This window comes from Beta vulgaris, chromosome 4 (genome assembly GCF_026745355.1).
Source record: "Beta vulgaris subsp. vulgaris cultivar EL10 chromosome 4, EL10.2, whole genome shotgun sequence".
Lineage (NCBI taxonomy): Eukaryota > Viridiplantae > Streptophyta > Magnoliopsida > Caryophyllales > Amaranthaceae > Beta > Beta vulgaris.
In genome coordinates, this window is record NC_079205.1 from 48,720,728 (window position 1) to 48,737,117 (window position 16,390).

Here is a 16,390-nt window from a genome sequence, read left to right on the forward strand (position 1 = left end):
TTATATTAAGGAAACAGCTTCATGTACTGTCCCTCTTAGTAGACGTGGAAGTTCATTTTTCAAAGAATATTCTCCACACCGTAGATTATGCCAAAGTGGAATTCTTGATCCATCTAACCTATCAATCCCATAGTTCGCTATTGCAAATATCTCATATTCCCTTAATTATCTGCAAGACTACAAGCAAATGAATATACATTATTATGTTAACTTTTCTTTAATCCTTATTCCTTATTGAAGATACTCTTGTTACATTTATCTTGAACACCAGAACTTTGAAGATTACAAAGGTGTCGCAGATATTCTTAGATTCCTTTTCAGGTTTGCAACAGATTGAAGTTCCACTTGCATAGAGCTAATCAGACCTTGCACTGGAGCATCTGAAATGCAACAACCTTGTGCAGCAACCCAAATTCCTTTTTGATAATATTTAGTAGATAAGTTCACGACAGCTGTGGCCAAAAATGGACTAATGAGTAATGACAGAAGCACAAGCTACAAGCATTAACAACCGGTTTCGTTTAACCTTATGTAAAAAAAAAGAAGCAGCGAAGAAAACAAGACACTAAGTTGTTGCGCTAACTTGCTAGCGCTGAGTAGTCTGTCGTACTTTTCCTTCCTGTTGCAAGGTGTATTTTCTGTGAAGGTTGAAGCCCGTATTTCAGTACTTTCTGATGTATGATAAAGATGTTTAAGAAATTATCCTTTAAATGTATAAAATTGAAAAAATTAGTATTGCTTGCAAAAGGAGGAAATGTTGAACGAAATCCTTTGAATGATCTTGACCAATTATTACCTTTTGTTATCTAGCCTAAATTATGAACTGAATCTCTAGGAACCCAAGCAATACGAATGTCGTGGAGAATATTGTGAAAGCTCTTGCACGTGTTGTCTCAAGTTTACAGGTAAGAGTTGCAAGGTATCATTGGACCTTGCTCCTCGAAATTCATTTTATACTTAGCCAATGTGATTTTTAAACTTTGGATTTTTTTTGAATAATCCCTTTTAATCTTCTGTTGATCTATGCTGGAAGTAAAAATTTATACACTATTATTCAGTTTAATAAGATATTAAGGTGATTTTGACTGCGTATGTCTTTGGGTAAGGTTCAAGACACAAGTGAAGAGAGTTTGGCAGCTGTCGCAGGGATGTTTAGTAGCAAAGCGAAAGGTGATTACTCTTAAGTTTGATGGATTTGAAGTGGACTTCAAGGATTCTTTTGTTGTAGTATGGGCATTATTTTTTAAGTTATACTATTATCCTTTCCATAATTGGCAGGAACTCTCGTTGATCAACAATTTTTTTGAATCTAATTCTATCCTATTTGACTGGCCTTTATGTTGCTCTAACTTGTGTTATGGTAGGCATTGAGTGGATCCTGGATAATGATGCATCTAATGCTGCAGTATTAGTCGCTAGTGAAGCTCATGCGATCACATTGGCAATTGAGGGTCTTTTAGGTGTGGTCTTTACAATTGCCACTTTGACAGATGAAGCAGTAGATGACGGAGAGGTAACTTCCTTTGGTTGCTGTTAGTTTGATTGTCTCAATGGCTAACCTGCTCATCATATGCTTTAACTTGATTAACATTTGGTGCCAGCTTGAATCCCCTAAATGTGAGTCTGACCCCCCTGCAAAGTTGACGGGGAAGACTGCAATTCTCTGTTATTCGATGGTTGATTCATTCTGGCTGACGGTACTTGATACCCTCTCCCTGATCTTGGCAAGGTATGATGCTTTTCTGTTGAATCTCTTGACCTGAAACATTCCAACCCTCCATTCTAAGTTAAAGTTGATTTCAAAGATCTCAAGGGGAGGCTATTGTGTTGGAGATTCTAAAAGGATATCAAGCTTTCACTCAGGTATGATGATCTTGAACATCCTTGTGAATTTTAAATAATGAAGAAAACAAGAATTCCTTCTAAGTATTATGTTTAGGGTTGATGTCCTGAAGATGCATGCTATGTCTGTTTTTATTGAGCCTTTTTGTACTTCCTGCCTGGACTTAATCACAGAGGTGCTTTTTTACAGGCTTGTGGGGTTCTCTGTGCAGTCGAGCCATTGAACTCCTTTTTGGCGTCTCTTTGCAAATTTACAATCAATATCCCCAATGAGATTGAAAAGAAAAGGTCTGAATTCTTACTGCACATCTATCAAGCAAGGTCTTTTTTTATTTACTGGAATGGCTTTTAGACAATGATATTGGAGGTCTTTGTCGAACAATTACATTACTTGCCAAAGAAAACTAAAGAAGCTTACTTGATTTTGGGTTATGACATCCTTATAAAGTATCACTATTGCAAGTATTTCCTGTTTTTCTGATCCTCTCTCTCTTGGTTATTTTGTTTATCGTTTTTACTTATATTTATTTAGATTGAGGTTATCTGGTGCTGTAATCATCTACTGATGTCATGTAACTTAATTTTTTAGTTATTTACAATCTCCTGGTTCAAAAAGGACCGAGCCTCTCACTGATCAGAGAGAGGGCATTATTTTGACTCCAAAAAATGTTCAGGTACATATCTCTATATGATGAGTCTCAACCTTGAATTATCATTATCCGTTTAGAAAAGTTATCCTGGAAGAGGCCGTTCAATCTTTTATGTGGTTCATCCTTATCCTTTTTGTCAGGCATTGAGGACTCTCTTCAACATAGCTCATCGGCTACACAATGTGTTAGGTCCCTCTTGGGTTCTGGTAATCTGACACACAATTTTTGAGATAATTAAGTGCTTCACGATTACCTTTCAACAATGAATACTGGAAATTGATGCAGGTACTGGAAACATTAGCAGCCTTGGATCGAACAATTCACTCACCTCATGCTACTACTCAGGTGTTAGTGATCATATGTTGGCTGTCTTAGTGTCTTATATATCGTAGTTTTGAGTAACAGTGATTTTATCGTAAAAACCTATTGGATGTATCGTCGTTTTTCTGTAGCTGTTCTGGAGGAGCTTTCCTGTAACTTATTGCGGCATCCTTTGACCTAAATTATTGTGTTTTCATCTCTTATAAACAGGAAGTGTCAACAGGGAGCAGGCTCACCAGGGAGTCATCTGGGCAATATAGTGATTTCAGCATCCTCTCTTCTTTAAATTCTCAGGTAAGATTATCGCTTAGTTCCATGACTGTCACTTGGAGCCCATGTACACATCTTTATTATGGACTAATATTTCACTTATTTTCACTTTACATGTTGTAGCTATTTGAAAGTTCTGCTCTGATGCAAATATCTGCAGTAAAGTCACTTGTCTCTGCACTTTGCCAACTGTCACAACAATCCCTGCCTGGAATTGTTGGTGGTTTTCCTCAAACATCAAGTCAGAAAATTGGAAGCATCAGTTTTTCCGTCGAAAGATTGATATCTATCCTTGTTAATAATGTTCACAGTATGTCTTTTTATTCTGTTGTACATTGTTGTCTAATGTCTACTTCTCTGTTTTCCACCAAGCTAATCTTCAGCAACTTTTGGCTTTTGAGATTTTTTGACATCTCATGTATTCTTTTACGAAGTTTGTTCAGATTAATTGATCAAGGTTATGCTAAACGCCAACTAGTTTATTTGACATTAATATTGTAGCAATTTATCCCTGCCATTTCGTTTACAAATGATGGCCCAATGCTGTCGATCCATTTTCTGGTAATAGAATATGGGAAAAGACATCTTTAGACATTTTTTTCTTTTTCTTCTCCCGATAAGGTTCAATTTGTTTTTCATTCTTTCCCCTGATTATTGTGGGGGGGGGGGGGGAGAAATAAATCACAAGGAGATGTAAGAGCTACTAAAGATACTATGAGGAAGAGGAAAGGAAGATTGGGAGTAAAGAGGAAGGGAAAATTCGAGAGCAAGAGGGCTTCAGAAAGCTAGCCATGGCTTCTTTTCTAAATTTTATAGCTAATTGCTTGTTTCTTGAAGTCATCTAATATGATTTTCTCGTCCAACGACCATTATAATTTTACTAATATCTCTCAAATTAAGGGGGTGTTTGGTTTGCAAAGGGAAAAGGAATGGCATAGAGAAAGGGAAAGAAAGAGAACGGAAAGCAAAACCCTTAGTTGTTATAAGTTGTTTGTTTTAACAAAGAAACAAAGGGAAACCCATCCTACCGTCATCTCTTCTCTTTAATATACAACCACTACCACTTCCCCTTCCGCCGCCTCCTCCTTCCATTGTCGCTTCTCCTCTCCCCTCCGCCGCCGCCCCTCCCCTCACTTTCTCTCTCTTTAGATCTAGTTTTTCTGGTGAACTTTTTTTGATGATTTAAGGTAGATGGTGTGTTTTCCAAGATTTAGAGTTGTTTTTCGAAGGGTTGTGGTGGTTTTTGGAGAAGTTCTGTTTTGAAGCTGGTCAGGGTGAATTTCATGGTGGGAGGGTGATTTTGGAGGAGTTTGGGTGGATTTACAACTTTACAATGGGGGAAGTGTGGTTCAGTGGCGGTTTCGAGGGTGTTGAGTGGTGTTTTGGTGGTGGATGAGTGATTTTGGAGGTTAGTGAGGCAGTGTGGTGGTCAACGTGGTGGCATTGGTGGTTGCGCGTTGTGGAGTCAAAGTGACCATGGGAGTAGAGGAGAGAAAGTGTAAATGAAACCTTGGGGGGGAGTGGGTAATAATGGTCTAATGGATGTAGAGGAGTTTGTGGTGAACCCATTCCAAAACCCTCTAACCAAACAACATATAAGGGAATCAAGATGACCTGACCAATTCCCTTTCCCTTTCTTATAAACTCCCAACCAAACCCCCCGTAACTTTCTTATTGTTTCATGAATGTTCATCTTTGTAGTTTGTCTTATCTAAAATATGAATACATCGCCTGCTTCAAATATCTTGATTTGGGTCATTTTAACAGACCATGTTCAGGTCATACAGATGTTAGCCTGTTGTGCAGGAGCTTCACCAATTTTAGTGTGTGAGCGCCTAGTTCTATTCAGATGCCTGAAGTAAAGTTATGGTTGATGATTTAGCTAGCCTCTATTTAAGGTCGGTGGCTGGAATTCTAGAAAGGTTTGGTTGTATTCCCAGGGTATTCTTAATACTTATATTCTTGTTGATTGAATATAGAGGTTCAATGCACCTCACGATTGTTCTTCTCGACGCTGTTACTGGCTGTCTGTTTATATTTTTTGGCCGTGCTGCATACGTATATTATGTTTGATCACTGCTTATCTGGGAATTTGGAAATGAAATCCTTTGATTTTATTTTCTAATTGTTAGCATATAACCTATCCAAAAGCGTTAAAAGCATAAAAAAGCAATTGTTAATGTTCAGCCCTGTAAACTGTAATGAGTATGTTGGGAGATTAAAATGAGACACTCCACTTTATTTAAACCTTCCACTTTTTTGGGATATAATTCAAAGTTATTCCAAGGAAGCTAAAATTGTAGTAGCTCTAGAAATTATAATAACACGTTCTATTAGATAGGTTATGATAGGATGCAATTTACTCTATACACTTCAGTGTTTTTTTTCTTTTTATGTTTTTTTTGCCAATTTGCTCATCTGGAGCGATGAGCGAAAAAAAACCTTGGGTGCATGGTTTTTAAATTTCTGGTTTAATCTGATTCAAACTCAATCTGTGTTCTATTATATGTTGAATAGCTGTATATTGGTTTTTATTGGTGCTTGTAGGGTCCTTTTTAAATGTAATATGCTCATGAACTTTATTCTTTGCTGAAGGAGTGGAGCCTCTGTGGGATCCAGTCGTAGGCCACTTCCTTGAGGTATTGGCATGGCAATACCACAATAGGCCATTGTTTCTGCTACTCTCTATGGACTTCTGATAGTTTGCCTTGTTTTCAGCTTGCTGAAAACTCTAATCAACACATAAGGAGCATGGCACTTGATGCGTTAGATAGGTCAATTTGTGCTGTTCTGGGCTCAGATCTGTTTCAGGACCGTCTAACATCAGGATCGGTGCCAGATTCGCGATATGTGAGTTTATTTTGACATCAGCGAGTGAACTGAGTTTGATTTAAAATGAGACTAATCCCTTCATATGTTCTGTATGCAGATTAAAAATGCGTCTGTAGATTTGAGATCACTTGAACGTTCTGTTATATCACCCTTAAGGGTATTGTATTTTTCTACTGAGAGTTTTGATGTCCGCTCTAGATCTCTGAAGATCCTTCTTCATGTTCTAGAGGTAAAGTGAAGCTGTTTGCATGTCGGTGTGACTTTTTTCCTTCTTGCTTTTGTTTTATTTCTCTTATTTTATCTGCAAATTATTCCCAGAGGCATGGAGAGAAACTAAATGATAGCTGGCAGGATATACTCGAGATGTTAAGGTGTGCCTTTCTATTTCTGCAAAACTCTTTTTGTAAAGTCTCTTCCCATTGTGTACATCTTCTGTTATTCGCTGAAGTTCTTTATTTCTTTTTCTCGTCAAGGTCTGTTGCATGTGCAGCTGAGAAGGATCTAATCACGCTGGGATTCCAGGTTGGAGGATCAATTTTTTTCCTTTTACTTTGTCTAGTGTCCCCCTTCTTATCATTGCAGTCTTTGAAGGCTGATCTGTATTCATTAAATTTGTTCCTGTTGATTATCCAGCCTAAACTTTCTGTGACTCTGTCTATCTGTCTTGAGTACTATTAAGTTGCATTGGTTTGTGATGAAGTATATTGCAACACAATAATGTGGTGATGTTTTCAAATGGAGTGAGCGCCAGTGATCAAATACAACATGTATCATGCCTAGGAGGCTAGGAAAAGTTTACGCGTTCCCCCCTATTCCATCATATCTTCCCTGTGGTAGTTTATAGAATGACATTGTTGTTTTGAGAAGAATAATATATAATTGGTGTTTATGTGGTATTTGAGCCAATATTTTTCTTTGTTATGCAGAGCCTTCGTGTCATTATGAATGATGGACTCTCAACAATACCGGTGGATTGCCTTCAAGTGTAAGCTTTCCTCTTGTGCTGCAGGCTTATTTATGTTGTGGTGTATCAACATATGTTTTTTAGCTAATTTTTTTTGGGTCTTGCTGATGGCTGAAAACTTGGGCACTGCGTCCATGCCGTTTTTTGTTTCTTTCATGATTGAGAGAGAGAGAGAGAGAGAGTGAAAGGGGGGGGGGGAGCGAGGGAGAAAGAGTCTAGCTTGTCGTCACACATTCAAATATATAATATTTTCTGCTTCTGTAAAGTTCTTTGTGCTTGGCATTCTTTTTTTTTTTTTGTTATAGCTTATCAAATATTTGTCTTCCTAGTTGGCGCTGAACTATTTTCAATGTGTTTCTACAAGCTGTTGCTTGATTGCTGGAAATTCGAAATGTTGCTTAGTTTGTGGAAATTCAAAATTGCAGATGTATTGATGTTACTGGGGCCTATGGTGCTCAGCAGACTGAGTTGAACATAAGCTTGACTGCAATAGGTCTCTTGTGGACTACAACTGATTTTATAGCAAAAGGACACATCCCTCTGAGTGGCGAAGAAAGTGGTATGTGGATCTTTGATCTCAAATACAGTCATACAGAACTGTTGTGGATAATAGTGCACTAAGCTTCTTAAATTGCCATAACATGCAAAGCATATATCTTTCTTTGATTTCAGAGAAAGTAGATGGTGAGAAGAGAGAAGAGGAAACACTCAACTCAAACAAACCTAACAATCAAGCTTCTATTTTTGATGTGGTTGAACGTGACAAGTTGCTGATATCGATTTTCTCATTGCTTCAAACACTTGGAGCAGATGAGAGACCTGAGGTACTAAAGTTAATCATCTTCTTATGCCATGTGTTGCGTTCTGCTGGTCGTCTTAGCTACTTATAGATCACTGGATTGTTGTTTTTTCTATTAATAAATATTCTGTTTTAAGCTATATACTTTCTGAAGCTGTTATCATCCTAGTTTATTTCCGACTACAATGGTAGCAAATTAACCAAAGGCAAATAAAATATTGCCATTATTTTGATAAAGAAATTACACATAAAATAGAAGGCTTCCTCACAAACTGGCAAAAGATCAGCAAAAGCTGATATCAGGAAGCAGACTTCTAATATAAATTTATAACATTGTCATCCACTCTCCTTTGACATTAGGAACCAGACGCTATATATCACTCTGCTCATGCAGAATTGTCCACATGGATTAATATATGTGTGCTTTATGAATACCTTATGTATTTATATGTGATTTGTTCTAGCGAACAAAGAAAAGTGACTTGTGAGCATAATAGAAGTATAAAGATGTGGTGGGCCTCATGTCCCATAATAGAAAAGAGGAGTAAATCTTTGTGAAACGTACCAATAAGGAAAGTGAGTAAATGTTTGTGAAACAGATAAAGTACAAGATTGTTAGATTTGAGTATGTGCATAGTGTTAAAAGTCAATACGGTATATTTTAAGAAATGGAGTTAAAATTGTCCTACTAATACTTACTAGAATGCTGAAGATACGCTTCAATGATCGTCCACAATGAGGCTTTATTTTCCACTTTATGAGGAAATTCTGTAAATCACTAAATTAAGTGGAGGCAGCATAGAACATGAGTTGGAATAGAAAAAGAATCTTAAGGGAACTGGGTAGATAACTGCCAGTGTATTTTTATCTCAAAATGTCTGCATTTTGAAATCTTTATACATACATATATATATATACATACATATATATATATATATATATATACATACATATATATATATATATATACATACATATATATATATACAATATAATATATATATTATATATATACATAATATTTATATATACATATAATATAATATATATATATTTATACATACATATATATATATACATACATATATATGTATGTATATATATATGTATGTATATATATATGTATATATATATATATAGGGGCGAGATCACATGAGAATGCTACTTACATGAGAAATGAGAATAAATCTCAACCACACGATTGGATTAGAGTTACAACACTTGTTCATTAGAGTTATACCTCCCTAAAAAATTTTGAGCCCAAAAAAAAAAAATTTTTTTTGAATTTTTTTTTCTTATATTCATTTTTTGGAGTTACATCACTTTTTCGTTAGAGTTACATCACTTATTCATAAGAGTTATATCAAATAAACTTTATTCTCATTTCTCACATAAGTATGCATTCTCATAGGAACTCATTTCTATATATATATATATTTGCCTCCTTATATGACCTTTATTTTCACAAATAAATTCAAACTAAACCTATTTAAGCAGAAGTTAAATTGGGAATAAGGGTGAGGTTTAAGTGACTGAACCGAACTAGCAAGTGAACTGAAGTTACTGAACTTTATTGAGCTCAGCTAATCAATTGAACTTAAGTGACTGAACATAGATTCGATAATATTCGATTTCACACAACTTAAGTGTGACCTAATTGTCTTTTATGTATGTAGCTCTCATCTTATATGGTTTTAGTAATCAGTGATTTTTGTTTTACTAGTATTTAGCTCTCTCGATAGTGGATTAAATGGTTGAGTAGATCAGGCCTCCTTTTTAGGTGCTCAGTGGCTTTTTTGCAGAAAATATCCTTTCGGAGTAATTTCTGGATTAATCTGAAAGGTGTTACTTTCACTTTTGAATTGTACAACCAAAATGCCTATGGGAAGTTGATGGTGTGGAAGTGTAGCCATTTGCATCCCATGTCATTGATAAGGCATCCATATGACCATATGTCCACATCGACCTTTTTCATGCCCTAAATTGAGAGTATTGTGCTGCAAAATTAGTTACTCGCTGTTCCTTTCTGTAGAGCTCATCTATATGCGATGACGAATTTTCAACTTGCCATTCAAAGCCGCTCCGCTGTTATGACCCACATAAGCTCCTAAAATCTGTACATGTGAATTTACATTGTGATGTGCTATGTAGCACCATGGAATTAAAACACTTACGTTCCGTTATAGAACGGTCTTTTTGTAACGGATTTTGGATTTGCTGTTTCGCGAAATCACGAAGCCATAATAAAAATCACACACCTCTCGCCGCGTTGTCCGTTCCGTAACGCGGCCGCATCATAACGTTTTTATCCCCGTAATATCCGTTCTTTTCAGACATTGGCCAAAAATGTTTTATAAATTATTCTTATAGCTTGTGAAACATGATATTCTGATAGATTTGATTATATTATGCTGTAATAATGCTTCATAAACTAAACAACGCAAATATGGTTAGAACATATTAATGTGAATTTTTTGAAAATCTTCACGTCGCGTCAGCCGCGATCAGTTCCATTCATCCGTTACAAGCCGCTTCCGCAACAATGCAAACCTTACCACGATCGTGACTGCATCCGCATTTTTTCATTGGTAACACCCACAACATGCTGCTTTTGTGACTGTGATTGCTAATGCACCCACTATCTTTTCTTCATGATTCATTGCATCAAATAATAAACCTTAGCCATGTTTGGTAAATGGTTTTTTCATTGGCTTTTAGCTTTTTAATTTGGTCATACAACCAAAAAAAGTGTTTGGTTATTGACTTTTTGGTTGGCTGAAAAGTTGGCTTTTGGCTTGTTGGCCCGCAAACTTTCTAGTAAAATGCCAAACAGCTACAACTAATTTTACCAAACACTTCTCCAAACAATTGGCTTAAACAACCAATTTAAAAAGCCAATACATTCAACCAATGCTTCTATTCAGTCAAACAAGCCAACTAAATCAGTCAAAAGCCAACAACCGATTGCCAAACAATCCACTTATTTAAGTTACTACCGGAAAGTTCCATGCGGTAAGTTTCTGATCTTTCGTTTTTTGAAGTTCTAGTTATTAAAGGCCTTTGTTTTGACAATCCATCTTCTGCATGGCACGTAGCACGTGGTGCTACATTATGAATTATTCCATATTTGCATCATCAGGTTCCTGGCTGTGTTTGTTAGTAACCCCATATATGCATTAACAATTTTCCCATTGCAACCTTAGTAATTCTTATCAGTGACCCCGTTTATCCTGATCAAGATCTATATAGAGTATCGCATCCAGAGGTGGGTGTGGCATGGGGTAGCACATGCTGCACTTATGATTTTTGGGGGCTAATAGTTTAATTGGTTGAAACATACTGCTCATAAAAGAAAAAAAATCTGAAATTTGAACTTACAAATTAAGAAAGACCCAGAAGCAAATTTCTTGATGCATTAATGGAAAGCAAAAAGAATCAGAAGATGTACTCAACTTTTTCAGACCTGTGATATGTGGTGAAAACCCTAAGTTAACTAATTAAAGAATAAGATAATAGCAGATAAGGGTGACTCATTTGGGCTATCTATGGTCAAAGAGATGCGATCCCCATGGTCATGTTTTTGAGGCTGATGGATCTGATTGATGTCATGCAGCGATGCATTTGGTGGCTATGAAGGACGTTTGACTTGTGGACTACAAATAGCTTGAGAGGAGTGCATTTTTCTCTTTCTTTTACAACTCTTGTCTAAAAAGTAGAGATACCACCAAAAAGAAAAACTCTTCTCTTTAGCAAATGATTAGAATTTTTGAGTGAAGAGTGGAATGCATTGTCATTTTTCTTTATGCCTTCTGTCTAAGGAAAATACAAAATTCCAAATATATCCTTACCATCTTACCTGCCATCAGACCACAAGAACCATGATCCTACCTATATTTTTTAGATATTGCCTATGTTTTCTTAAAAAGGTCGACATGGCGACTTTTGGGTTTTTTAACATACGACTTTAATTGTAAATAACTTTAACTACTTATTAGTAGAATTTATAGAAATTCGATATGTAGACAAGTTCAATAACATCTTATATAACATTTATCATTAAAAACAACGGTCAAGGTGGGTATAAGAATTATAAAAGTCAAATTGTTGTAATATTGAACGAACAAAAGGTTGTAAATCATAGTAGCTACCAAACACCCTTTCTCAATAGGCTGGTACCAACAAAATTATGCTCATATAAACGCTTCTCCGGTTTATGATAGGGCAAAGTGACCACAAGGTTAGATCAAAGACAATAAGATCAAATGTTTAAAAAACGTACATTTAGGTTGTATTTTGATTTTCTGTAACCTTTGGTATTTAATAGGAGTATTTTTTATCTCTATTTGATGTTTTTGCTGTTTGCAAGATTCCTTGACAGCTATAATTGGTCGAATGGACATTCTCATGGCAAAGCCAAGGAAAAGTTGATGAATATGGATTATGGATATCTATTTTTATGACTAAATTTGATAGCAGTTGACATCCTTATAATTGGATCTCTTAATTATCTGAAATATTTCTGGCTAGGTGTTTCATTGCATTAGAAAAACTAGTTGAAATGCGTCACTGACTTATATGAACCTGTTTTTCCTTGTTCTGTATTATTTGAGGTGGTTTAGTGAATAATTTTTTCCATTGCATTTCATTCTCCTGAGTACTGTATTTTACAGGTGAGAAATTCTGCAATCCGTACACTTTTTCAAACTCTTGGAACTCATGGACAAAAGCTTTCAAAGAGCATGTGGGAAGATTGTCTCTGGAACTATGTTTTCCCGTCACTGGATCGTGCTTCTCATTTGGTAATATTGATGCCTAATTTTCTATCCAGAAGGAAGCTTTTTCAGCCTGAAGTGAAAGAGCCCTTTTATGATAAATTGTTTATCATCGTTGTAGGCTGCCACTTCATCCAGGGATGAATGGCATGGCAAGGAGCTAGGAACACAAGGTGGAAAAGCAGTTCACATGCTTATACATCACAGGTGATGGTTTAACCTTGTTATGATCCTCCTGAAAGATGCTCTCTGCTCAGTCAGTGCTGAAATAATGCTAAAACGTGCAGTCGTAACACGGCTCAGAAGCAGTGGGATGAAACACTTGTAGTGGTCCTTGGTGGCATAGCTCGCCTCTTACGCTCTTTCTTTCCCTATCTAAGAACTTTGAGGAACTTCTGGTCTGGTGAGTCCTGTGCTGCTGGTTGCTTAGCTGCACATTTTAGTTTTGGAGATATATAACTCATAAGCTTGTAGCTATTGTCAGTTCAATATCTACCATACTACTACCCCCGCTCCAAAAAAAATGCAACACTTGCATTTTTATAGTCAAATTTTATAAACTTCGACCACGACTTCCCATCACTATATAAATATGAACATAGTAATGTAAGATCTTGTTAAATTTATGTCAATTGGTGGTTTCAAAATATTATTTTTTGATTATTTTTTATTTATACATAGTTAAAGATATTTATGGTTTAAGTAGTGCATTGGAGACTGTGAGAAGTCAGGTGTTGCATTTTGTAGAGCAGAGGAAGTAGTAGTATTAAGATATACCATCATCAATGCCTTTAAAAAGGATGTTCACCGCAAACATATAATCCTTCCATGACGCTAAAATGCTCAGATGTTTCTTTGTTGCAGGTTGGGAATCATTGATCAAATTTGTTAAGACTAGTATCACAAGTGGTAGTAAAGAAGTCGCACTTGCTGCAATTAACTGTTTGCAGACGACCATTCTATCTCATTCTCTTAAGGTGATAATAATCCATTAAGCCTTTTGTTCTTCTTTATAGTAATTCTCAAGCTATTTGAAAATTATATTTCTTTGTATCAGGGAAACTTTCCTATGGCTTACCTTAAATCAGTACTTGACGTCTATGAGCACTTTCTCCTAGAATCACCAAGCCGCTGTGATAATGCAATTGGCAGAGTGAAGCAAGAGATATTGCATGGGCTTGGTAATCACTGCGTGTTTCTTTACCAATATTCATTAACTCACTGCTCCCTTCTGACATTTGTGAACAACATTACTCTGTTGACGCTGATGCATGCTATTGTTGTCCTATCAGTCTGTGCTTTCTTCTTTTTTTTCCTCTCTTTCTTCTGGAAATTGATTTAAGCTGGAGATTATAGATTTTGCTTTTTTCATTTTTGTGCCTTTTTAACTTTCTCCAGGTGAGTTGTTTGCTCAAGCACCACAGATGTTTGATGTCGATATGTACAAGCAGCTGCTACAAGTAGTGCATGTGGTAATACAAGCCACCATGACTGTCGATAATGCCGCAGCTGATGCTGTAAGATAAGTTTTAGTGTGAAATGTGTTTATTCTTATATTTTATCTCCTGTCAGCAGTTTTTAGGGAATAAAAAGTAGATTTATTTAAGCAGGTCCCTCTTTGAATTAAGGCTGACCCTAACATGAAGTTTACCAAAGGCCCAATTGATGAAGCTTTTTGGTTCCAGCTGGGCAAAGCACAGTCCATGGAGCCCCTTCCCAGTTTCCCCACAAATTTTTTGGGCAAGACACCCAGGATCCAATCCCAGATGCCTGGGTCGAGGCCCACAAGATGCCATTTGGCAAATAGGCATTTGGCTTTGTCAATGTCCCTGTTTTTCTCTCCCTTCTCCTCTTCTTGTCCTATACTCTTTGTTTGTTCCTTTTTGGGATTTTAATTTTGTGTGTGTTATTCTTACAGTTATACTATCAAATATTGCTTTTCCTTTGTGCCCTCCTTATTACGGGCATATTACTTTTCTTACATAGTACATTGATGCAAACAATATGGCATGAGGGTAATCATAAAATTCTTTGTACTGAATTGTTGTGACTATCTTTTACTGACTCCTCCAATTTCTACAACTTGCTCTTGATCAATTGATGCCATCCCAAGACTCTTTTATGGTTTCTTTTTTAGTTATCGTTGATACTCTAGTTTGAAAATGATTTTCTAGATTTCTGTCTTGATTTGTTTCAGCTTTGGTGTTCTTCACAGCCATTACCATAGTGTAATTAATGTGCTTCTCCTACAAAACTTGTTTATTGCTGTTTTGTTTTTTACTTTGTCCAAATATTTCATGAATATGATAATGGATATGAAGATAAATGGCTTTAAAAGTAAAATTACCTATTCAGTGAAGTGCTTGTTTGGTTTACATAAAAAATATGGGACTTAGAAATTCATAGGAAGTGAAAAAATATGAGTTGTTGGTTGGCAAAAACATAGGAAGTTCACTTCCCACAATTGAGGAAGTTTCTTACCTAAGGTCCCTCCTGCCTCTCCTGGTAAGAGATTTGCCATGATCAAGCAAACAAATTATTTGTAGTTCTTAAATAACGCAATTACATAGAAAAACAACTTCTTAGGAAATATGACTTGCTAGTTCCTATGTTCAACCAAACAGCCACGGATATTGCTTCCTAAGTATTGTGCCGAACTATCGATATTTCTTAAATGTAGTATATCTGATCTGTCGAATATGTAAAAGTTTGAAAAAAATTTAATAAAAAATCTGCTTTGATTGGCAAAGCCTCTTTGCTAAGAGATGTAATTTGAAGACTACAAAACAGAAATTATGGGATGAGAGGGTAACAAATACTTACCATCTCGACCAAAACTTGAAGTAGAGAACAACAGTATATATAAACTTGAAAAAGCACAACTTTGTAGACAAAGGACTAGAATGTCAATTTTTTTCTCTTCCTTTGGCTCCTTTGGCATCAGTGTGGGAGTGTGGGTGACAAGCAGGCATAAATAAATTTGAATTTGGCTCCTTCCCTGAGTACAAGTAAAGCTTCTGATAGATACATTTGTAATACATTTTCTCAGGGATGCATCCCCCCTTTGCAACGTACTGTGCTGGAAATCTTACCACTTCTATGTCCATCAGAGCATCTCTCTTCTATGTGGTCCCTTTTTCTTCAGTTGATCTTGAATTATCTTCCAAGAGCTCCTTCTGCCTTGAAACACATAGAAGATGTGAAGCAAGCTGGGGAAACAGACTCTACCCAAGGTGTTGTGGCAATTTGGTTGATGGTCTCGATATGTTTCAACAGCAGGAAATGTAGACTAACAAACTTAATTGCTATTTTCTTTTAGTTGCAGAAGCTGAAAAGTGGGGAAAGAATGAAAGTCTTAATGGTGTGACGTCTACATCTCTAAGGCTGACAGAAGATCTAGTTGAGTCAGGCATCCAATGCAGTATATTTTCTGAAAAGCTTATCCCAGTGCTTATTGATCTATTCTTGCAAGCTCCAGATTCTGAAAAGTATATTATATATCCTGAAATGATTCAAGCTTTAGGAAGGTATACCATGAATAATTTTTTTTTTTGTTTCCCCATTGCAATTTTAACCGTTGTAGTACTTTGATTGCAGTTTATTTTGTATCTCCAGTTTCTCATTTGATGATGGGACAATTGGATTCTGAACTTTAAGATTAGATCTCCGATTTGTATTTGGGACCTGAAAGAGAAAGTTTCATGAATATTACATGTGAATACTTGTCTTGGCATAAAGACTCATGCTACATGATAGTGTCAATGGAAGTGCTAGATTTCGTTGCAACTTGTGAGTTGTGACTAATGTTTTGGAAATTCACACTTTTCTCAAGGAGTAAGATAGGCATCTAGTTACAGAATGAAATCTGGTCAAGAGAAATCCCAACCCTTGAAGTATCCTATATCATACGTGTCTTTCTGGATTTTGAAATGGATATGTT

General features: G+C 36.2%; 1 protein-coding gene across 7 annotated transcripts in view; it reads left to right on the forward strand.

The window, feature by feature from the left end:
- LOC104890970 (uncharacterized) overlaps window positions 1-16,390 on the forward strand; it is a 33,908-nt gene that overhangs the window by 14,116 nt on the left and 3,402 nt on the right. For 6 of the 7 annotated variants that reach the window (XM_010676594.3, XM_048643234.2, XM_010676596.4 and 3 more), the window contains 27 exons: window positions 836-905; window positions 1,107-1,170; window positions 1,365-1,513; window positions 1,602-1,729; window positions 1,806-1,863; window positions 2,033-2,130; window positions 2,432-2,516; window positions 2,633-2,698; window positions 2,778-2,837; window positions 3,024-3,107; window positions 3,207-3,393; window positions 5,679-5,722; window positions 5,802-5,933; window positions 6,013-6,144; window positions 6,234-6,286; window positions 6,389-6,437; window positions 6,842-6,900; window positions 7,305-7,438; window positions 7,552-7,703; window positions 12,349-12,477; window positions 12,572-12,657; window positions 12,738-12,853; window positions 13,315-13,427; window positions 13,508-13,631; window positions 13,849-13,967; window positions 15,500-15,683; window positions 15,770-15,977. In XM_010676594.3, coding sequence (XP_010674896.2) covers window positions 836-905; window positions 1,107-1,170; window positions 1,365-1,513; window positions 1,602-1,729; window positions 1,806-1,863; window positions 2,033-2,130; window positions 2,432-2,516; window positions 2,633-2,698; window positions 2,778-2,837; window positions 3,024-3,107; window positions 3,207-3,393; window positions 5,679-5,722; window positions 5,802-5,933; window positions 6,013-6,144; window positions 6,234-6,286; window positions 6,389-6,437; window positions 6,842-6,900; window positions 7,305-7,438; window positions 7,552-7,703; window positions 12,349-12,477; window positions 12,572-12,657; window positions 12,738-12,853; window positions 13,315-13,427; window positions 13,508-13,631; window positions 13,849-13,967; window positions 15,500-15,683; window positions 15,770-15,977 — 2,883 coding nt within the window. The remainder of the gene's footprint in view (window positions 1-835; window positions 906-1,106; window positions 1,171-1,364; window positions 1,514-1,601; window positions 1,730-1,805; window positions 1,864-2,032; window positions 2,131-2,431; window positions 2,517-2,632; window positions 2,699-2,777; window positions 2,838-3,023; window positions 3,108-3,206; window positions 3,394-5,678; window positions 5,723-5,801; window positions 5,934-6,012; window positions 6,145-6,233; window positions 6,287-6,388; window positions 6,438-6,841; window positions 6,901-7,304; window positions 7,439-7,551; window positions 7,704-12,348; window positions 12,478-12,571; window positions 12,658-12,737; window positions 12,854-13,314; window positions 13,428-13,507; window positions 13,632-13,848; window positions 13,968-15,499; window positions 15,684-15,769; window positions 15,978-16,390) is intronic. The other variant, XM_010676595.3, reaches the window with a different exon arrangement.